This window comes from Erinaceus europaeus, chromosome 19 (genome assembly GCF_950295315.1).
Source record: "Erinaceus europaeus chromosome 19, mEriEur2.1, whole genome shotgun sequence".
Taxonomy (NCBI): domain Eukaryota; kingdom Metazoa; phylum Chordata; class Mammalia; order Eulipotyphla; family Erinaceidae; genus Erinaceus; species Erinaceus europaeus.
This window is the reverse complement of record NC_080180.1, coordinates 39,931,918-39,956,329: the sequence shown is the minus strand read 5'-3', so window position 1 is coordinate 39,956,329 and position 24,412 is coordinate 39,931,918. Positions and strand designations below refer to the sequence as shown.

The window sequence follows — 24,412 nt, the reverse complement described above, 5'->3', positions numbered from 1 at the left end:
CCCGAGTAATGAAGCTGAAGGGTTGTCATTCCACACGTGATGTCTCTGGACACAGTCTGAAGTGAAGCATGTTGAGGTGGCAATCGTTGTGTTGGTTAGGTTGTCATCGGCAGATGCAATATTATTTGATATGGATTGGGAGAGGCATACGGGAAAGTGGGCCCTATCCAATGGTTCCAGGACTGGGGGAAGTAGAGGCTCTATAGTGGAGATGTGAGGTTCCTGCTGTCTTAGGGTTCAAAAAGACAATCGATAGTTAATGTTATCATCACATTATTTGGTAATTGGGTTAACTTTGAAAAGTCCTTTTGTTAGGGTTTGCTGTACAGTACCCAGTATCGTGTATATAGCTGTGTCATTGGTTGCTTCTGATCTACTTGGTCTAGGCTTTTGAGAGAGTCTGCATGAATTGTACCCCTCTTGTCCCACAATCTTATTGATCATTATTAAATCACTAATTTTTTAAAAAAAAAAGTCATGCAAAAACATTTTCATCTTAGGCTTTTTTTTTTTCAAGCAAGCTGATCCAGGATAAATTCTTTTAAGAGATTCTTTCAAGTTGATTCTGTAGAAAGTTAGAAGGCTAAGTGACATTAACCAAGGGGACAGTGTACCTAACAAAAAGGTCTCAGTATTAGACTCACAGGCTTTGCAAAGACATTCATTAATTCAATGACATTTTAACTCATTTGCTCAGCTTCGGTCTCAGAGATGATCCTGATGTAGGTTCTACAAAAGTTCTTGAATTAATCCCCTTAATTTCTAACTGTTCGCTAATTTCACACCTAACAACATGCAGGCTGAGGGTATTGCTGATTTATAGGTCTCTTGCATAAGCAAACCAAGACGGAGCTCTTAATAATTCAGAACATTAAACACCTGTTCAGCTATGTAAATGTTTTGGCTCATATTCAACTGAAAGAATTCCTGACACATTTTATATCTGGAAACACCCTCACTTTGACCTTGCTGAAAGGAAAATTTGGCAAAAGATGCAGAAGTAATTTACAAAGATAAAATCTAAATACATATTTCATTAAAAGAAGATGCCACTTAGAAAGCTATGATTGCTAAATGCTATAATGTCTGAAATGCCTGTACACCTTAAAAATGTTAAAACTTTAAAAAACACATTGTTAAAAAACGATTAAATTATATTGACTATACTAGGAAGCTTCATTTACTACAGAATAAACTAGGTTAAACTGGAAAGAAAAAAAAACCTCAGGAATATTTTTATATGTTATATTCCCATTACCATAACACTATATAACATTATATCTTTCTAACTAGAGACCAAATGAATAATTTGGATGAATCTTTATGAAGTTAAGTCTAGGTACTACAATACAAAATGGTGAAAACTAAAATACCAGTTTGTTAAGGTAGTGGCTTTTGAATTTCTTTTCATAAGTAGATTAGATTTTGTGAGCAGCTTCCTGCATAGACCAAAAAGCACAAAGCGTTTTCATTTAAAAGAAAATTCTAGATGTTGATTTGAATTGAAAGTACAAGCTTTCTTTCCTTTTAACAGGTTGCTTTTGAAAGGCTTTTCTTGTGAAATACATAATATAAAGCTACTAGTTGAATATAATGATCCTTTACCCTGGAAGAAATCAAAGAAAGACAAGATTTGGTGAAATTTGCATCTTGAGGAATCAATCTATTTGTAAGCCATATGTGGGTGACAAAGTGTCGACAAGCATTACTGTCAAAAATGCCTTTTAAAAAAAGTAAGTAATGGATAAATGAAGCTGCATTGGAGATATTTTGCCAATCTCATATACATTGTCTCCAACCTATAATCACTTCTCTGTAACTTTTATACTAGAACATTTTCAAAGCACATCAATTGCTCATAACAGCCATTTAAAGCAGAGGCAGGGCAGCAGTGCCCCTGGCTAACCACACACATTATCTTGCAGAAGGACACTCACTGGTTTTGAGCCCCAACTCAAAACTTCACAAGTAGTGAAGACAGTGTTGCAGGTGTCTCTCTTACTCTTTGCCTCTTCCTCCCCTCTTAATTTCTCTCTATCCTATTAAAAAAAAAATTAAAAAGGGGGGGTGGGAGAGTCGGGCAGTAGCACAGCGGGTTATGCACACGTGGCGCAAAGCACAAGGACCAGCTAAGGATACCGGTTAGAGCCGTGTGAAGCAGATCTGCAGGTGTCTAACTTTCTTTCCCCGTCTCTGTCTTCCCCTCCTCTCTCCATTCCTCTCTGTCCTATCCAACAATGACGACATCAGTGACAACAACAATTATAACTACAACAATAAAAACAAGGGCAACAAAAGAGAAAATAAATAAAATAAATATTAAAAAAGGGGGAAATGGCTGCCAGGAGCAGTGTGGATTCTCATGTAGGCACTGAGCCCCAGCAGTAACCCTAGCGGAAATTAAAAAAAAAAAAAGAAAAGAAAAGAAAAGAAAAAGGGTAACTCTAGATAACAAAACATCTTCAAATATATACGGTATGTGTATATATTACCATATATTCACATACAAACTATCTTATGAAAAACATCTGAAGGATGTTGGTGGGTTTTGTAAATATCATTTTGCTTTCAAGTCCAATAACACTTGTAGGAATAAAGAGAATTGTTCCTATTCAAAGTACCATGTCAAAAACCCCATTAAAGACTATTTTATGGGGGTCCAGTGGTAGCACAGTGGGTAGTGCAAGGACTGGTGTAAAGATCCCGATTTGAGCCCTTGGCTCCCCACCTGCAGGGGGGTCTCTTCACAAGTGGTGAAGGTGTCTATCTTTCTCTACCCCCTCTGTCTTCCCCTCCTTTCTTTTTCTCCATCCTATCCAACAACAACATCAATGGCAACAATAACAACAACACGGGCAACAAAAAAATGGGGAGGGAAACGGCCTTCAGGAGCAGGGGATTCGTAGTGCAGGCACCAAGTCTCGGCAATAACCCTGGAGGCATAAAATAATTTTTAAAAAGACCATTTTTCTGTACCTTTCTCCTTATAATACATACTTCCTCACTTGAATAGCTTCTACTATATTCTATTTTAAACATATTTTCCTTATAATTGGTCAAATCACATGCTGCTTGCATACCATTCTTTCAAGAAACATTCTCTGAAACTATGTCATTCTGACCAAATGCATGCCATCACTCTCTGAGCTCTCACACTCTTTTGTCTCTGCTTTACTGGCTGTTGCACCACAGGTACTGCAGTAGTGAATAGTGACAACAGACGTGAATGTCAACATAGAATATGAACAAAGTTCCAAATTGTTTCACAGGACACTGAGCACCTAAGTACTTTGCTAGGAATAAAAATTCCAGATGCCCACAAGTGAAATTCACTACTGGGTAGCCAGAAAAGTCATGGCACAGTTTTTGCACAGGGAAATAGAAAAAAATAAACAACTTTTCCAACAACCTAATAGGGGAAACCATATTGTTTGCACAGTGTACATATGGTTCACCATTCTTATAGGCTAGAGAGGTACTCCATTCTTATAACCCATGTTCCAAGATAAAACAAAGAGTCAACCTTGCCAGCAGGCCTTTCTAAGCATGTTGCTATCTTTTTTATTGTCTTTTCTGTACAAAAAGTTAGTTATATTTTGCTGTTTACTGAGGACTTAATGTTTTTCTTTCTATGTCATGATTTCCAGTAAAATAAGATTCCTAATAGGGAGCATCCCACAAATATTGATGGCTTGAAATCTGCACACTTAGTAGGGAATGACAAGAAATGACCAGTTACTAAGAAAGTTAAATAGAGCTCTATGTGGTTACTCTGAAGTCCATGCTCTTGATTATTTTGTCACACTGAATATTGCACTTTTGATAAATGGCATTTGTAACATAAAATTATTGTGACAAAATGAGAGAAAAAATATGTTTCTCTTTAGATATTTTCTCAACACTTAAAAAGTTAAGGAGCTCAAATAAAACTATTTCATACTTTATAAGTTACATGTTTTATTGTAGGAAAGAGTGAAAGTATGTGTCAAATTTCAAACCTTTGATCTCAGGCAGACAAAGTCTATATCAACTGCTGAGTCAACCTTTTGCAATAAATGATATGAATGAAGCGTTTGTTTCTTAGTAATTCGTCAAAAAGTAATAAGGGCTCATCAAGGTATTTAACATTTGTGACTGCCAATATAAACATATAAAAGGAAAATTATATTGTTTTAAAGAAAAAATTTGTTCACTGAAGAAGTTTTTTGTTCCTATAGGTGTGTGATAGTTGAATGTTTGCTACTGTACAGAGTGGCTGTTTAAAAAGAGAGCTTTTCATCTCTCTCTCTCTCTCTCTCTCTCTCCTTTTTCTGTCACAGGGACTCTGTGCTGCCACTATGAATCCACTGTTCCTTGCAACCATTTGTTTCTTTTGATTTTATTTATTATTGGATAGAGATAGAGAGAAATTGAGAGAGGAGGAGGAGGCATAGAGGGAGAGAGACAGTCCTATCTCACCACTTGTGAAGCTTTTCCCCTGCAGATGGCGACCAGAGGCTTGAATCCTAGGTCCCTGCACACTGTAATGTGAGCACTTAACTAGGTGTGCCACTGACTGGGCCCAACTTTTTTTTTTCTTCCTTTCTATTTGTTTGGCAGGACAGAGAGAAATTGAGAGGAGGAGGGGAGACAAAGTTGGAGAGAGAAAGAGGGACACCTTCAGACCTGCTTTACACCTTGAAAAGCATCCCCCCTCCTATAGCTGGGAAGTAGGCTCAGACCCTAGTCCTTGGTCATGGTAATATATATGCTTAACTGGGTGCACCACTACCCAGCCACCATTCAATTCTCTTTAGAGAGAATGCATTTTTATAATTAATTTTCTCCCATACAAGGATGCAGTTAATACACATCATCGGAACCTAGGAAAGCTCACAGAAGAGAAACTACACTCCTGATATTTTTTTCTTTTGGCATTCTAAATGAGTAAATTAAAAGACTAAAAGTTATAAACAAGCTTCATTATGTCAACTTCAAATAGCAGTTTGGAAATGCAGATATAATTCCAACACCCTTGGATCATGAAGCCACATTTGGTGTGACAAAGGAGATTGTCAACACCATTTTTAAGTTTCTAGGTCAACATTAACATTCAAGTTTAGGGAGATGACAATGTTCTACTGCTGCAGGCACAACTCTTTTGACAAAGATGATGGAATGCAAAGTATTGTTTAAATTGACACCAACTTAAAAAACCTCATTAAGGTCATTGGTATCTTCACATCATTCAGTCACAGAGGTGACTATATTTCAGGGAAGTTAAGTATCTCAGAATCACTTAAGTAAAAGTGACAGATTCTTTCTTTCCAGAGTTAATTAGTACTCTTACCCAGCAGGCCACAGTGCCTCTTAAACATCTGTAAGGGCATCTAGATTTAAATATAACTAGAGAAATGTTCAGTGCCAAGTACCGAGATGCAATTCTTTGGGACCCTTTCACATCTCTGTATGCTTCATAAACAGAAGTATTGACTGCTATGCCTTCCCACCCCCACCTCAGACACTTTGTTAAGGCTGATTGTATAACATATAACACTGCAACTAGACAAGTGTTCTCATTATTGTAAATGAGCAGATATGTTTACTGCCTGTTAAATATTAGGAGGGGCTGGGAAATAATTCATATGATAGACCATCTTATCATGGCAGTTCAATTTGTAGTCTGTTCAAAATTACATTTTTGGAAGAGAGAATTTTCATTTTTGAATGGCTCTACTTGACTTCTCAGTTATCAGGTACCAAGTTTAGTTAGTTGAATTGTCAGATACTCTAGGGCATATTTTATTGCTGATTTTGTTTGTATACCTGTTTTTGCTTGTATAAAATATACATGAATAAATTAATATCATAAATTGAGTTTTAAAAACATTTCCTGCTCCTAAGAAAAATCTAGTGCTAGGTGAGTTTAAATTCTTGGAAAACAAAATTCATGGAAACTAAACCATGGATATAGATATAGTTTCAATTTGGTTATATGACAGCTCTATGATGCTTGAAATGAGAGAAAAAAATACATTGCATGGCACTGAAAAATAAATTATCTTTCATATGTTACACTAGACAGAAAACAGGCTTAATGTTTTGCTATGTAAAAGTGCTTTTTATCAAAGTCTGGAATAGTTAAAATCACAAGAAGTTGTATTTATGTAATGTTCACATATAGCACTTATAGAAGAAAATTATATATTATAAGCTCATAGAATATGAAGACCTAAATAATTTTTAAAAAGTAAATATAGCTCACTTACTTTTGAAATATTACTTGATCGACTGGCAGACCTCCCTGGAGATTTGTCATTCTGAAAAATAAGATTAGAGGCATTGATTAAAATTATAGCAAATCTTTAGCATTGAGGAATGAAAGCACAGCACAGACTCACATGGCAATATTCTCTGTATTTGTTCTGACTCGTAGATATACAAATCTTTTACCCAGTATGGCTTTTCTCCTACCACATTGGATTTTTCCAATACATTTCAGTGTCCTTTTAAATTTATTATTATTATTTTAAAATTTTTTTATTTATTTCTTGATGAGAAAGACAGGAAGAGAGAGAGAGAAAGAACCAGACATCACCCTAGTACATGTGCTACCAGGGATCGAACTCCAGACCTCATGCTTGAGAGCCCAATACTTTATCCACTGTGCCACCTTCTGGACCTCAAATAACATTCATTTATTTTTAGAATTTCTTTTGTTATTGAATACAAGCAGAAATTGAGAGGGGAAGGGAGACATAGAGGGAGAGAGACAGAGAGACTTCTGCAGCCCTGCCTCACCACTTGTCAAGCATTGCCCCTGCAGGTGGGACCAGGGGCTTTGAACCTGGGTCCTTGTGCTCTGTAATGTGTGTGCTTAACCAGGTGCACCACCACCAGGTGCTCCTTTTAAATTTTCATATGAACTCAGTGTATACATGCATCTAAGAGTATTTATTTCCAGGAAATACTTACTTCTCTTGGAAAATGTAGACAGCATAGTTAATTATTTCTCTTTTGCTTTTGCTGTCAGGAAAATCTGAATAAATTTTGGTTTCTGTGTGAGAAAATACTGCACACAATTTCTATGAGATATACGTCTAATTTGCATTCATCTAAATGAATTTATTGTTCTTTATTGACATTTTAATGTTTAATATTAAAAGTTTTAAAATGCATCTTTTAAATTGACAACATTATTTTGTTTAAATTTTAGAAACTTTAAAATTACTTTAAAGTTAAAAATACATCTTGGGCCTGGAAGGCAGAATAATGGTTATCCAAAAGATTTTCATATTTGAGACTCCAAGATCCCAGGTTCAATTTCTGGCACTAATATAAGCCAGACCTAAGCAGTAGCTTGATTGAATTTTTTTTTTTTACTTTGTCATCACCAGATTTTCACTTCTCTGAACTAATTATTTTCTAATAGATAGATAGAGAGACTGAAGCCTTCTCCAGTGCAGTGGGGGCTGGGTTCAAGTCACATACTCAGAAAATCAGCACTGTCCAAATGAACAGTTTTACCCTCCAAAGCCCCCTCCCAAAGTTAAATACAAGAATTATATCCTCCAACCTGTCAACACCCGTGTCTAGCGGAGAAGCAATTATAGAAGTCAGACTTCCCCCATCCTGTACCCATAGAGATCTTTGGTTCATACTCCCCGAGGGATAAGGAATAGAGAACCTTAGAATAGAGTGGATGGGATATGGCACTTTGGTGGTGGGGACTGTTAGGAATTGTACCCCTCTTATCCTAAAATCTTGTTGATCATTATTAAATCACTAAACTATTTTTTTAAAAAGTTGAAAAATAAGAAAACACAAAGCAGAACTTGGACTGAAATTGGTTTATTGCACCAAAGTAAAAAACTCTGGGAATGGAGGGGGGGTTTCAGATCCTGGAATATGACGGCAGAGGAGAACCTTGTGGGGGTCGAATTGTTATGTAGAAAACTGAAAAATGTTACACTTGTACAAAATACTGTATTTTGCTGTTGACCATAAACCATTAATCCCTCCAATAAAGGAAAAAAAAAAAGACAGAGGTCATTCTTGAGAACCAAGTTTTTAAAACCTGTGAGTCTGAGATCACCCCATGATGGCTGCTTTGGGTCAGTTTCAGAAACAGTGAAGGCTAGATATGGCAAGTGTATTGTGGGGAGACTGTCACTGTCTCACACAAAGACATGCAGATATTCCAGCTGAAAGGCACTTTTCCCTCTACATGTCATATCCATCTCACACAACCACTGGTGTCACTGTGGAGAGTGTTATTACAGGCTGAGATGAGTCACAATATGATCAGTTACACCTCATAACAGTCCTGTGATCCAGCTGGATATTAATGTACAGGCTACCCAGATTCCTTGATTAGCTTCTTCTGGTGATAGCTCCCTTCTCCCTCCTTTCCTTTCCTTTTCCCTTTCCTTTTCCCTTTCCCTTTCCCTTTCCCTTTCCCTTTCCCTTTCCCTTTCCCTTTCCCTTTCCCTTTCCCTTTCCCTTTCCCTTCCCCTTCCCCTTCCCCTTCCCCTTCCCCTTCCTTCCTTCCTTCCTTCCTTCCTTCCTTCCTTCCTTCCTTCCTTCCTTCCTTCCTTCTTCCACCTCCAGGGTTATCACTGGGGCTCAGTGCTTGCACTACGAATCCGCAGCTCATAGAGGCTATTTTTCCCATTTTGATGCCCTTCTTGTTGTTGTTGCCCTTGTTGTAGTTATAGCAGTTGTTGGATAAGACAGAGAGAAATCGAGAGAGGAGGGGAAGACAGAGAGGAGGAGAGAAAGACAGACACCTGTAGACCTGCTTCACCTCTTTTGAAGTGACCCCCCCCGCAGGTGGGGAGTTAGGGGCTCAAACCAGGATCAAACTATGCACATGAATTTTTCATCAAATGAAAAAATTTTGATTGGTAGAGTGAGAGTACAGATTGCTTTTTAAATTGCAATATTTTTTTATTTATTATTTCTGAGTATTTGTAATACTCAGAGATCTAAGATCTAAACTTTGTGGTTAATTCTGTTCTCAAACTCTCCATAACAGTTTTTTTATACATATATATTGATTTTTAAAAGAATTTCATTATTTATTTTATTTTTTAATTTCTTTATTGGGGAATTAATGTTTTACATTCGACAGTAAATACAATAGTTTGTACATGCATAACATTTCCCAGTTTTCCATATAACAATACAACCCACACTAGGTCCTCTGTTATCCTTTTTGGACCTGTATTCTCCCCCCACCCACCCACCCCAGAGTCCTTTACTTTGGTGCAATATGCCAATTCCAGTTCAGGCTCTACTTGTGTTTTCTCATCTTATTTTTCAACTTCTGCCTGAGAGTGAGATTATCCCATATTTATCCTTTTGTTTCTGACTTATTTCACTTAACATAAATTTTCAAAGTCTATCCAAGATCCACTGAAAATGGTGAAGTCATCATTTTTATAACTGAGTAGTATTTCATTGTGTATATCTACCACAACTTGCTCAGATACTCATCTGTTGTTGGACAACTGTGTTGCTTCCAGGTTTTGGCTATTACAAATTGTGCTACCAAGAATATGTGTCCACAGATCTTTTTGGATGGGTGTGTTGGGTTCCTTAGGATATATCCCCAGGAAAGGAATTGCAGGATCATAGGGTAGGTCCGTTTGTAGCCTTGTGAGAGTTCTCCATACTGTTCTCCACAGAGGTTGGACCAATTGACATTCCTACCAGCAGTGCAGGAGGGTTCCTTTGAGCCCACAACCTCTCCAGAATTTGCTGCTGTTACCTTTTCTGATTTATGACATTCTCACAGGAGTGAAGTGGTATCTCATTGTTGTGTTTATTTGCATTTCTCTGACAATCAAAGACTTGGAGCATTTTTTCATGTGTTTCTTAGCCTTTTGAATATTAGAAATTAAAAAAAATGGAAACTTCTGCTCAAAATGGAGGCAGACAATCTTGCTTTCTCATTCTACTACCATGACAGCATAACTTTAATACACATGGGAAAAGGCAGCATAAAAATGAGCTTGGTGCTCAGATAAACTGACAGTAAGGAGCATCAAGACCAGAAAGCCATTCACAATAAAGGTGAAAGATCCACTTCAGGGGGTCGGGTGGTAGCTCAGCAGGTTAATAAACTCACATGGCACAAAGTGCAAGGACTGCATAAGGATCCTGGTTGGAGCCCCTGGCTTCCCACCTGCAGGGGGGGGTCACTTCACAAGCAGGGAAGTGGGTCTGCAGATGTCTGTCTTTCTCTCCCCCTCTCTATCTTCCCCTCCTCTCTTAATATCTTTTTGTTATATCCAAAAACAACAATAGCAATAACAACAACAAGGGCAACAAAATGGAAAAAATGACCTCCAGAAACAGTGGATTCATATTGCAGGCACCGAGGCTCAGCAATAACCCTGAAGGCAAAATAAATAAATAAATAAATAAATAAAGAAATAAAAAGAAAGATCCACTAAAATTGCTCTGGTGCTCCAGTTACTGATTCCAGTTGGGTCCTCCCACTAACTACATCCACAACTGGCCTGCTGATGCCTACTCCATCCAGCAAAGACTGCTAGCCCTGGTCCTTCTGGTCTTCACAAAGAATAAAAAGTAAGTGGAAAGACAAAAAATAAATGACCTTTGATGATGGACCAATATAGCGGTTTGAAGGAGGTCCTCAATTCAACAGAGCAATTTAAATTTCCTGATGAAGACTTCATCTATTGATGAATATTCAGTTAAGAAGAGTATAAAGGAGGGCTGCAACAAACGCAGAGGAGTAATGAGGAGTTTCTCAGGAAAATTCATAATAATCATCGAGGAATTAAGAGGCTGTGACTGAACTGAAAAAACACAGCAAGGGGAACATCTACAGGAAGATAGACCTTAGTGATCTTAGTGGAGAGTAAGAAGATAGAACAGAAGTCTCCCAAAGAAAATAGTAGAAAAATAAAAGCACAAAACTCAAATAAAGATAATAAAAGGCAGTTATTTTATGACACCAAGAAGAATGATATTTACATTAGGAGTTTAAGAAGACAGAGTGAAATGAACAGAATTTATATTTGAAGCACTTCAAGAAAAAATAATCCAAACCTAATTTCACCAAGACACATATAGTTTAAATGGCAAAGGTCAAAGACAAAGAGAGAATCTTAAAAGATTGCTAGAAAAAACAGAATTACCTATACAGTCTCATCTGACTGCCAGCTGGTTTCTCCACAGAAACATTTAAAGGCTATAAAGGAGTAGAAGTCCTGTCTACTCAAAGCTCTGAATAGAATATTTTACTCTTTGGTTCTCAAGTTATATATTCCATCACAATAAAAACCAAAGTAAAAACTTACAAAGGCATAGGTGGACATTTTGGAAAACAGGTGATAGATATGATTATCACCTTTATTGTGGTGGTGATTTTACGAATGTATACTTTTGACAATATCCATTATCCATTATATACTTTTAAACACACTTAGTGCTTTTTAAAGAAAATTATTAATTAATTTATTCTCTTTTGTTGCCCTTGTTGTTTACTGTTGTAGTCATTGTTGGATAGGACAGAGAGAAATGGAGAGAGGAGGGGAAGATAGAGAGTGAGAGAGAAAGTCAGACACCTGCAGACCTGCTTCACCGCCTGTGAAGCAACTCCCCTGCAGGTGGGGAGCCAGGGCTTGAACGGGGATACTTATACATTTCCTTGTGCTTTGTGCCACATGCGCTTAATCTGCTGCACTACCGCCCAACTCCCATGTAGTGCCTTTTATAGTAATTATGCTTCAATAAAGCTATATTAAAAAGTGAAAAGAAAGAATACTTTCTCCTGTCAGGTTATCAGTCAGGTTTGAGAGAGGGACAAAGTACTTCACAGAGAAGCAACAGTTAAAGAAATCTATCACTACTAAATCAGATGTACATATATGCTAATAGCACATATATAAAATGAAATAAATAATCTATATAATTATAACCTAAATAAATAATTTATTTATTTATTTTAAATAAAATAAATAATTTTACATCTAGGTAAAATCTAGGGAGACTCAAATTGTAGGGCTTAGGAAAACATAGGATTTATTGCACTGTCTAAGAGAAAAGGAGATGAAATGATCTTTGATGGAGGGGTATTTTTGCTTTGGTAGAGGAATGCATTCTTGAGGAGGTGAGAAATTGTATTTCAAAAGTATTTATAAGTGGGTGGGCAGTGGTGCATTAGATTAAACACACATTTTACTACACATCTATAGGCTCACAAACAAGGTTACATAAAATTATTATTAAAAAAAGAAAGAAAAAATTGTTAAGTAACTAACCAGTTACTTTGGCTCAAAGATATGAAAACTTGGGGCCAGGCAGTGGCACACCTGGTTAAACACACATATTACAGTGCACAAAGATTCAGGTTCAAGTCCCTGGTCCCCATTTGCAAAGGGAAAGCTTCACAAGTGGTAAAGCAGGGCTGTAAGTGTCTCTCTCTCTTTCCATTTCCCCGTTCCCTCTCAATTTCTCTCTGTTTCTATCCAGTAATAAATAAATAAAGCATTTTTTAAAGAAATGAAAACTCTGGAAAATGATAATATGAAATTTTAGAATATATCACATACTAAGATCTACAGAATGCAGAAAAAACTTGAACAAAATATATAGCTACAAATGCCTTTATTTAAAGAACACAGTACACAACAGACTCAATGTAGTAAAAAACAAATTTATAAAATATAAAAATAAAGCTCATTTAGTGGAAATAAATAAGAAGGATAAATATTTTCTTCTGTCTTTTGAAAAGGATTACAAAACATATGAGTTTCCTCTAGGACTTAAGGAAAGATAGAGGAGAGATTAAGGGTCTATAATATAAAGCCCAGAAAAGACTAGAAAAAATTTAACAGAATTCTAAATGTAATGCTACTTCAACAAGTAAACCTGGTGGAAATAAACCATATTCTAGCTAAATAAAAATCACCAGAGTTTATTTAAAAAGAGGAAGTCTTGAATAGACAAGTACCAAAGAGATTGAAAAAGTAACAAAAGTCTATGTACCCTAGAAAGGACAGGTGGTATATTTATTTCACAGCTAGGTTGTAATTTACTCTTTTTAATTCATTTGCCTCCAGGATTGTTGCTGGGGCACGGTGCACAATGAATCCACTGCTCCCCAAGGCTAGCTTTTTCCTTTTGTTGCCTTTGTTGTTTTATTGTTGTTGTGGTTATTAACACCTGTAGATCTGCTTCAATGCTTGCAAAGCAGCCTCCTGCAGGTGGGGAGCTGAGGGCTCGAACTGGGATCCTTACACTGGTTTTTGCACTTCACGCTTCATGCGCTCAACCTGCTGCGCTACCTCTCGACCCCCGTAATTTACTATTAAAGAGCATATAATTCCAAGTTTATTTACATTCATCTTCTTTTTTATTTGCAAGGCTAGGGTCCTAAGCATGATACCACTACTGAGAAACCCCTGGTCAACTTATTTCTTATTCTATTATTTTAAGGAACCTATTTGAAAAATATTTCTTTTCATGAACAATAATGAAATATCTAGTGAAAAAGAACATAGTATTGGTTTGCTCTGACACATGGTAGTGTCAGGGTTTGAACCTGCTACCTGTGGGGCTTCAGGCATTCAATTTCTGTGCTTCAATGTTGAGATATCAACCCATGGCCTTCATAATTTTGGAGACAGAGAAGAGAGAGGGAGAGTATAAGGATACCACAGCATCACCCCACCATTCATGGAGTTACCCTGGTACTGTACTGTCCATGTTTTTCTCAGGTGGTGCCAGTGTTTGAACCCTGGACTTCATGCATAGCAAGGATCACACATATTATCTCCTAATACTACGCTATTCTTGACCATTAAAATATAAATTTACTTACCTTATATTATTAATCTAGTATAAGTGAATCTATAAATGTGTTATGACAGTTTGCAAAATGGGAAGAAGTCCTCTTCAAAACTATAAATACAAAGAGTCTCCCAAATATTGATATATCTAGTAGTAAGATAGTAGTAAGAGATTTCTTTAACACACCAGTAGATTATCAGGAATAGAAGTAATAGAGTTTTTTTTTTTTTTTTTTTTTTTTTGTCTCCAGGGTTATCTTTGGGACTTGGTGCCTGCAGTACAAATTCACTGTTCATGAAGGCTAGTTTTTTCCTTTTTGTTGCCCTTGTTGTTTATTGTTGTTGTATAGTACAGAGAGAAATTGAGAGAGGAGGGGAAGACATAGAGGAAAAAAGAAATATAGACACCTGCAGGCTTGCTTCACCTCCTGTGAAGCGACCTCCCAGTAGGTGGGGAGCTGGGGGCTTGAACTAGGATCCTTGTGCTGGTCCTTAAGCTTCGTGCCATGTGCACTTAACCTGCTGCACCACCGCCCAGCCCCAGAAGTAATAGAATTTATTGTATATGTTATCTTATAAAAAATCTGTCAACAGGGAGTCGGGTGGTAGCACAGCGGGTTAAGCGCACATGGTGCAAAGCGCAAGGACTGGCCTAAGAATCCCGGTTCAAGCCCCCTGCTCCCCATCTGCAGAGAAGTCACTTCACAGGCAGTGAAGCAGGTCTTCAGGTGTCTATCTCTCTCTCCTCCCCTCTGTCTTCTCCTCCTCCCTCCATTTCTCTCTGTCCTATCCAACAACTACGACAACAACAATAGCTACAACAACAATAAAAAAAAACAAGGGCAACAAAAAGAAAATAAATAAATAAATATAAAAAAATCTGTCAACACAGTACCCTAGATTAATACACTAAAAATACAGTTACAATTAAATGACTAAAAGAGACTTAACAAGTCTTGCCCATCTTATCACAATATAATTGAAGGAAACTTCTTAAAATGATAATGTCCTAGAAAACAATAAACCAAGAGTTATTTGAACAGTAAAATCCTGGAACTATGTTATTAAAGAAATTCTATTAGGGAAGCTAGTTCTTACTACCATTATTCAACTGTCTCCGAGTATCTAGAAAATACAATAACAAGGAAAAGAAATGTTTGGTAGGAGAAATATTGCCAAAGAATCATCTCTTGGTGATTGGATGTTAGAAAAATTCTAAGTCTCTAGTTAAAAAAAAAAAAGAAATTACAATTAATGAGACTTCAGTAAATGACTAGATACAAGATAATTATATTATGGTAGAACCTATTTGGGTTCTTAAAATTTATGCTTGCTTATTCTGTATTAACTAAACAGTAATTGGGTACAGCTCTTCCCAGTCACATGATCTCTTCCAGGGTTCCTTCCAGTGACGGGTGGCCTAGGAGTACATTTCCTCCAGTGCATGAGCCAACAATCATGAGTTCCTTGTTTGCTCTACAAGTCTAAAATCGCTTCCAGTCTCTTTCTTCTGCTCTGTTACAACAGACACTTATCACAACAAACTGAGAAGCCACTAAAATAAAATAGTAGAGCCAGATTCTTCCGAGTACTTGAATAACCACATGGTGAAGAGCCTTCGGTCAGTTTTGAGCATACAATCTCAACTGTCACAAGAGAGAAGTGAGATGGTGCCTCTGCTACACTTTACTCTTTTTGCATTTATTATAGCAATTCAGTCTGCCTCATAAAAATACTTCACAATTAAAAGCATTCTCATTACCTCTTCTAGCAATAGGTATTCAGAAATATAATAAGAATAAAAACTATAAAGCAGGAATAAATTTAATAAGCAAATCATACAAATCCACTTTAAATGTAAACTATCCAATCTTATAGGGGAAGAAAAATAAGCAAACCCTTACCACATGGAATGTATAGTAATAGACTTCCAAATGCAAAGGAGTCTTGGTGTGAAAAAAAAGTCTAAATTCTAAATCCAGTCTTGGGGTAGAAGATATATATAATGAACATAAGAACCAGCAATTATAAGCATTTCCAATTACATTATCTTTGAAAAATAATAAAATTTAAAGTAAGTAAGAAATAAGGGGTTAGACAGCTTATGGTTATGCAAACAGATTGTCATACCTGGGGCTCCGAAGTCCCAGTTCAGTCCCCTGCACCACCATAAGCCAAAGCTGATCAGTGCTCTGGTAAAGAAAAAGCAAACAAAAAAACCAAGCCATTCTCTTTGGGGCTGCGTGCACAGGTCCTTGTGCTTTGTGCCATCTGCACTTAACCCGCTGCACTACTATCCAACTCTCCAAGAATCTTATACTTATCTAAAACATCATGAATAATTAATAAATATATTAGTAATCCTGCATGTTCTTTTTCAGAAGTATAGTAACATAGACATTCTGAGAAAAAATAGTAAGCATACAAGGGCATTTTCTATGTTACTTCATTCAAGGAATAAGTGCCTTTTTTTTGCCTGAACTTATAATAGAAAAAGTAAAATCCATACCAGTTTTTAAATGCTACAAATTATAAAGTCACAACTACAAAGAAACATTGACTTGTTCTGGATGATACTCAACATATAAAGTGTTGTCAACTCTCACATGTGATAATACTACTTAAGAATGATTAGTAATTATTGGATTAATTAAAAGCAATACTACTTTGACCTAGGATGGATAAAATTTTAAAAAGAGAAAGAAAGAAAGGAAGAAGGAAAGAAAGAAGTGACTAGAATTCTATTCAATAGTATTGTTTGCTAAGTTGCATCTCTTTGGCAGAGTCTCACCAGCAAAGGTTTCAGTACATACTTCACTCACATACACACATCAGCTTTTTAAGGTTTCTGTGGGTTTACATTATTTCAACCACTCAGATATAAAGATCTAAAAGAAGTGAACTTTAATCTTGGTGGAAATAACTGAGATCTAGGATATGGAAATGTGCACAAATAAGAACATGAATCTGTCTATTTATTAAAGACATTTGAATTTCTCATAATAGGAAAATCTCTAGGGAGAAAATATAATCGTATAAGGGCTGGCATTTCTGCTGAAAATTCTCTATTTTAATATCATAAGTTCAAAAGGCATTAATGCCTTTGACCACAGCCAGATCAAAAAGTAATAATGAATTTCCAAACACACGGTATGGGATGGATGAGAATTAACATTTTTGGATCTCAATTTCACAATAAAATATTTCAGGAAACAACTCGTTTCTAAAATTTTTGATGAAAATGTACAGAGATTTTCTTTCCCCCCAAAATACAAGAAGACACACAGCTATAATAAATATAATGGAAGATCAAAATAAAACAAAGTGTTTATCATCAGGAAGAGTCATGTGATTATGTAGCGAGTTTCCTGAAAGTCTTTATATAAGATAAAATTTGAACTTTTATAGTGTCTCTTTACTTGGGGTTAGATTCAAGAAGGAGGCCTACCAAATCTGATAAATGCAATTCAAAAAAAATTTTTTATATTTAGTTACTCTCTTTTGTTGCCCTTATTGTTTTATTGTTGTAGATATTATTGTTGTTAGTGAGGTCATCATTGTTGGATAGGACAGAGAGAAATGGAGAGAGGAGGGGAAGACAGAGAGAGGGAGAGAAAGACAGACACCTGCAGACCTGCTTCACCACCTGTGAAGCGACTCCCCTGCAGGTGGGGAGCCAGGGGTTCGAACCGGGATCCTTAAGCCGGTCCTTGTGCTTTACCAACTGCACTTTAACACGCTGCGCTTTAACCTAAAAATTTTTGTTTTTAAAAAAGGATTCAACAGACACATAGTCTGGCATTAGTCTTAGTTTTTAACTTGTGTCAGAGTACAAGGCACACAGTTTTATAATTGATTTATAATGAGTAACTTACAAACTACATTTATGATAACAGATAAAAATCATTTCCTAGTCTATCAGATGCAACAGGGATTGGTCCAAGATATCAAAGCTATCTTAGAGAGTTAAATCAATGTAAGCTTGAAATCAGACAAACTGATTTCAAAAGAAGATTACGTGCACTGTGCATGTATAAATGCAAACTGAAGCTTAATTCACAAACATTTATGTAGAAGTGATCATGATAAAGGATTACTAACATTCTCCCTTTTCATCCAGAAGCCAAAGAACATGTTACTCCCCTCAGTTTTTGCAATGGTGTTAACTTGCTTGCCTGGAGCAGTTCCACAAACATGATCAGTTTCCTGAGTAAATCTGATGTGGGAAGTCGGTGAAGATGAGGTGAAACCATACACAAAAGAGCATCATCCAAAACCAAAATGTATCTGAGAACTGTCTACGTTTGGGTTGGTTGTCTGTTGGGTAATTGTGCAGATACCCTCAGGGTATAGCCCATTCCCAAGAGAGCTGAAACCCTATTCCTGGAGTGCCTTGTTTCCTAGCCAATCCCTTCCCGACTGACTTGCCACTTCTGGTTTTTATCCTATAAAGTCTGCTGCTGCTGTGGGTTCGCCCCTTTTGCTCCTTCTCCTCCGTGAGGAGACCCAGAGAAGGGCTGGTAGGCTTAGTAGGCTGGTAGGCTGGTAGGCCGCTGGGAGGCGGCTATTTTGCTAGCTCCACATGGCCTGAACCACTCTGCTCTTGTCCATTTTTGGGGTGCCTGCATGAATAAAGATTTGTGTTCCTGCTCCGCTCTGTTCTCTTCTCCCCCCCCCCGCCCCCTATGCAACCTTTGTCAATGACAAACCAGTCTGTTCTAGTCAGTGTTGCAATTCACCTCTGTACATAATGTATAGCAACACTCCTTGTTGCCTCTTTAAACATGACCTCCCACTTTTTTATCCTTTTGATATGTAGCAGTCATACAAGTGCTTTGACTAGAATCATTAACAATCATGATAGCTACTGCTTCCAGTTTAGGTTTTCCCAGGGAGCAAAGGTCACATTGAAGTGGATGGTGATGCCTAAAATACACAGGATGTTAAGATACTCAAGGGATAATAAGTGTAAAGTATTTTAAAGAATTTTAGTGCTGTAAAAATATCACTAACAATGAGCACTAAGTATTAACTCATGTAAGAAATACAATCAAATATTCCAAGTACTAATCTAGAATGCTTTTATGCTATTACAGTCAATGCACAGTTGTTGTGCATGCAGGAGAGAGAAACCATTTTTCATTACAAAGAAAGCCTAGCATAAAGTATGATTTCTTTTGTTAATACTTTTAAAACCTTACTTTCTTTTTTAAGACTCCTTAGGACACAAAAATGAAAGGTCTATTAAATAAATTCATAGTGATCCTGATAAATTCAGTTACATACAGCACACACATAAAATAAATGCAGTGTGTAGGGAAAGGAGGTGAGGTCTGTTATCTATGTCTGCACACAGACAAGGCCATATGTGTTTGTGGAGATGAAAGCTGGGATGTACAAAGGACAACTTACTTATTTGTAATCAGGTTTCAAAATTAATGTTCCAGTGTCAAAGTGTATTTGAAACAGAAGTTTCTGCAATTGCTTCTATTCTGTCATTTTTGTTAAATCACTACAGGCATCCATTTTTGCAAGTCACTTCCCAATCCCAACACTCACAGTTTTCTCAAGTTAGCCCTTCATTTTAGCCTTCATGATGGTTTAGAAGCATGTTTTGGGAGTTGGGCGGTAGTGCAGTGGGTTAAGAGCACATGGCACCAAGCGCAAGGATTGATGTAAGGATCCTGGTTTGAGCACCCGGTTCCCCACCTGTTAATAATAACTATTATTGTTGTTATTTGATGCCTTTGTTGGATAGGGCAGACAGAAATGGAGAGAGGAGGGGAAGACAAAGAAGGGGAGAGAAAGATAGACACTGCAGACCTGCTTCATGGCCTGTGAAGCGACTCCCTTGCAGGTGGGGAGCCGGGGGCTCGAACCAGGATCCTTACGCCTGTCCTTGTGCTTTGTGCCACATGCGCTTAGCCTGCTGTGCTACCACCCGGCTCCCTCAAAATGATGTTTTAAGGAGTGTTTTTGGTGATGAGGACTCGCCAACTGCAGTTTTCATAAAGACGAAACAGAGAGAATTTCATTCTTCTACCCAAGATTTAGTCTAAGAAAAATATTTTACTGCTATAAAGACAAAAAAAAAAGTCAAAACTGTATGGATGGCAAAAAGAGCCTTAATCAAACCAGAAACATATGTATTTTAAATATCTTAAGTATTCCTAATTCTCAGGCCTATTAACTAATAGTTGCCTTCTTCCTAATTGACTTCTAATTGACTAAGTGATGCTCATGAGATAATCATGAATGGGAAGGGGAAAAGTTAAATTTTCTGAAGTCCATGGTGGATGACGCAGGAGACATTTTTTTTTCTGTCAAATTCTTTCCAGGTTAGTAGTATCTACCTTGTGAAATAAAATTCTAGTCTGTCCCTGGGCAGACAACCCTACCAATGTGTCCTGGAACTCCGATTCCCCAGAGCAATGCCCCACTAACAGAGAGAAATAGGCTGGGGGTATGAATCCACCTGTCAATGCCCATGTTCAGCGGGGAAGCAATTACAGAAGTCAGACCTCCCACCTTCTGCACCCCATAATGACCCTGGGTACACACTACCAGAGGGATAAAGAATAGGAAAGCTATCAAGAGAGCGGATGGGATACAAAGCTCTGGGGGTGGGTGTTATGTGGAAATGTACCCTCTTATCCTATGGTCTTGTCTATATTTCCATTTTATAGATAAAAATTATATATAAAATTCTAGTCTGACATTGGCATCGAACAATTCACAAGGAAGAATATAATGACATGTTGCTTTCCATTCCTTTACTATAAAAGTGATTGTATGTAGAATGAATATCTTTATATCTCTGAAACAGCTCTCAACCTTTACTATATGGGTAGACTGTAATGCTTTAGAGCCACCAGGGTTATAGGACAGGCTTGGTTCCAGCATGATGAATTCACTGGTCCTGGTGGCTACTTTTTTCCCTTTTATTTGACAGGGCAGATAGAAAATGAAAGGGAAAATAGAGGAGAGAGGGTGGGAGGGAGAAAGAGGGGAGAGGGAGAGGGAGAGGGAGAGTGAGAGGGAGAGGGAGAGAAGACCCAGAGATCTGCTTCACCATTTGTGAATCTCCCTCTCATGCAGTTAGGGATGGGGGCTTGAACCTGGGTCCTTGTACATGATAACATGTGCACTCAACATGCTGTGATACCATACAACCCCTGTACTGATAGATTTTTATACTCTTCCTTCATGTGGTAAATTACAGAGACCTCTCACAATCTTGCTAATGAATCCACTCTATCCCGTGAGATACAAGGATGTTTAATCATCTCATAAAATAATTCAGTGGACAAGCAATTATTAGCAAATTATGGCATGTCACAGAATTATCACTATATATGAGAGAATTCCACATGATAAAAAAGACACCACTACTTTTGACATTTATGCCTGTCAGATTATTGGTAAGAGCAATAGAATAGACATTTCAAAGCACACCGTATCCTTAGTAAAAGAACATGAAGCTGAAATGTCACAAGCTCAAAAATTACTCCATTTTTTAAAGTCTTAAAGAACACTCTTCAGTTTTTAATAACGAAAATAGTACAAAAGATAATCATGTAAAATTCACTGAGATGACATTCAGAACAAATCATCAGGAGGAAATAACTTCCTTTTAGAAAAGTTTTCAGTTTTATTTAATCATTTAAACTTCTTTTATGTGATAATTTTCAGGGATAATTTCTACTTCACACTTTTTATGTTAAGATTTGAGAGTACATTTTCTTTAAAATATGGTAATGCTTATTGCTTCAGGACTTCATAAAACCTTGCTCAGTGGTGAAACTCTGATTTCTTTCACTGTGCATTTAGTTGTGGAGACTAATTCTCTCTGTTACGGAAATCCATCCACAAGGCAGAATATCTGGAGCATGGTAAAAAATAATATAACAAATTGTTATCACTTTTTTCTTGTGCCATTCACTTCTTGCTACTGACTTCAACCAGTATGAAAATTACTTGATTATTACAGGCAAGCTGCATGATTGAACTAATCTTGATTCCCAGCTACTTAAAACGAGTATTCCAATGATTATATGCCAGCTGAGAGAGTTTAAACAGTGTTGACCTTTGATTAATAGTGGGAGGCATGATAAAAACAACTGACATCCTTCCATGCCCCTCTCTGTCCACCAAGTTTCTCTGTAGTCACTTAACTTTTCTCCTGCTGTGTGACCAGCCATGAGTATTGTCCACCCAAACGTGCATTGGTCCAAGTTAAAGATTCTGTGTCACTGATAAAGCCAGGATATATACTCACACTGGGCACAGGGAGAGATCCAGGTGATGCCTTTAAACTCAGTTCACGTGTAATAGGAGTGAAATTCTCCTGATAACCTTTATTGTAATCATCAGATAAATAAATGCAGTATGACAGAAGGTTAAAATTCTAGGTGTATTCCTCCTTAACTCAAGACCAGGCCCCATAAACCTAATGTAATGGCCTTTTCCTTTTCTTTTCTTTTTTTTTTTTTTTGGCCACTCCATCATCTGGGTCTCTAGTCAGTGAATCCTTGAATTCCCACATACATACGCAATACAAAATGATACAAAACCTATAATCATTCAATTTTTCACCTCAAATTTCCCCTTCAAGTTTTTTTTTTTTTTATCAGAGCACTGCTCAGCTCTGGCTTATGGAGGTGTGGGGGATTGAACCTGGGACTTGAGAGCCTCAGGCATGAAAGTCTCTTTGCATAACCATTATGCTATACCCCCACCCCCTTCAAGTTTTAAAAATAAATTTTACCTTTTTATTCTCAAAAAAAAAAAAGTGATGAATTTGTTTCCTTACATGTCAAACGAAGAGGTTGAATTTCTAGTGATGTTATCCTATGCATCACTTGTGGCTTCATGGTTTAATTGTTCAGAACTGTTGTTGTTGGTGGTGGTGATATGTGTGTGTGTGTGTGTATGAGGGGACAGAGAATGATGGAAAGGGAGAATTTGGTAGATTAAGTTGTTACTAATATCACCCTTAATTTGTTCCCTAATGAAAGGCTAAACCCTCAATGATTTATTAAGTATTTATGAATCAGGTTAATATGAAAAATTGTCCAATAGATTTTTTTTCAAAGAGAATTTACTCTATCTAGCTAGTAGCACCACTGATCTTGCTAACTCTTCACAGAACAATCTTGTAGGCGATTATACCTCCTGTCACCTCCAGAGGGCAGAATGGGTATTGGCACTATGGACTCAGATCCTATGTAGTCCTTTTTTAAAAAAAATTATTTTCTTTTTGTTGCCCTTGTTGTTTTTATTGTTGTTGTAATTATTGTTGTTGAATAGGACAGAGAGAAATGGACAGAGGAGGGGAATACAGAGAGGGGGAGAGAAAGACACCTGCAGGCCTGCTTCACTGCCTGTGAAGTGACTTCCCTGCAGGTGGGGAGCCGGGGGCTTGAACCAGTATCCTTAGGCAGGTCCTTGAGCTTTGCGCCATGTGCGCTTAACCCACTGTGCTACCGCCCGTTTCCCAAGTGGTCCTTTTAATAGAGGGATTAGTTTTAGACCAGTTACTTAAGATTTTAAACATTTGTTTTTATCTTAACATTCACAAAATTTGAATGTTATCATACATTGTGAAACTAGTATGAGTATTGTGAAACATTTGATTTAAAGTGTCTCATCACATAGTTGTTATACATAAATGCAAACTGTTTTCTGTCTCCAAATGAATCATTAGGAAACTTAGTGCCAGAAGTTTAAGTGAGTTTTCCAATCACAAAGCTGACAATATGTGTTAAGCTTTTTTTAAAATCTCATTCTTTTTTTTTTTTTTCTAATAGAGTGGTAGAGAAGAGAACAGACAGTGAAAGAGACCACAGCAAGACACCTCCCTTCAATGTGGTAGGGGCCTGACTAGAAATACGGGTTAGTTTTCTTCCAGAGTCACAGACATTTCCCAGTGGAGGTCTGTTTCACTGATGGTTTAAGTCTTTCATTGAAAGGATAAGGAATGCGATATGATCATATGAGTTTTTTTTTTTCTCATCCACACAAATACACTAGAAGATTATTTCTACTTACCAACCACTTTTAACTGTATACTTCTATAGCAATGAGTGCCTTTCCAATGTTTACAACTGTGACTAGGGAAATAGCTCTATTGATAGAACAGGGGACTTGAATACCTGAGATTTCCAGGTCCATTCTGGTGCCATGTGAACTAATAACATCCTGGCTTCTCTTAAACAATTCTATATCTCATATAAAATAACATTAATCAGGGCCCAGGTGGCGGCACACTGGGTTAAGCGCACACAGTATAAAGTGAAAGGACCTGTGGAAGGGCCCCATTTTGAGCTCCCGGCTTCCCTGCAGGGGCGTGGGAGGGTCGCTTCACAAGTGGTGAAGCAAGTCTGCAGGTATTTTTCTCTCTCCCTATAATCCCTGCTCTCTCAATCTCTCTTTATCCTATTGAATAAAATGGAAAAAATGGCCACCAGGAACAGTGGATTTGTAGTGCTAGCACCCAGCCCCAGCTTCCTTAATCCTGAAGGGAAAAAAAAGTTTATAAAATAAAAATTAATCTTAAGGATCTAAAACTGTTTTACAAGTCATTGCTAATCATATTTTAAGTAACC

The 24,412-nt window shown here is 37.2% G+C and overlaps 1 protein-coding gene across 1 annotated transcript in view; it reads right to left on the bottom strand.

The window, feature by feature from the left end:
* MARCHF1 (membrane associated ring-CH-type finger 1) overlaps positions 1–24,412 on the bottom strand; it is an 853,606-nt gene that overhangs the window by 184,437 nt on the left and 644,757 nt on the right. Inside the window, exon 8 of the mRNA XM_060178875.1 lies at positions 6,249–6,299. Within this exon, the coding sequence (XP_060034858.1) occupies positions 6,249–6,299 (51 nt within the window). The remainder of the gene's footprint in view (positions 1–6,248; positions 6,300–24,412) is intronic.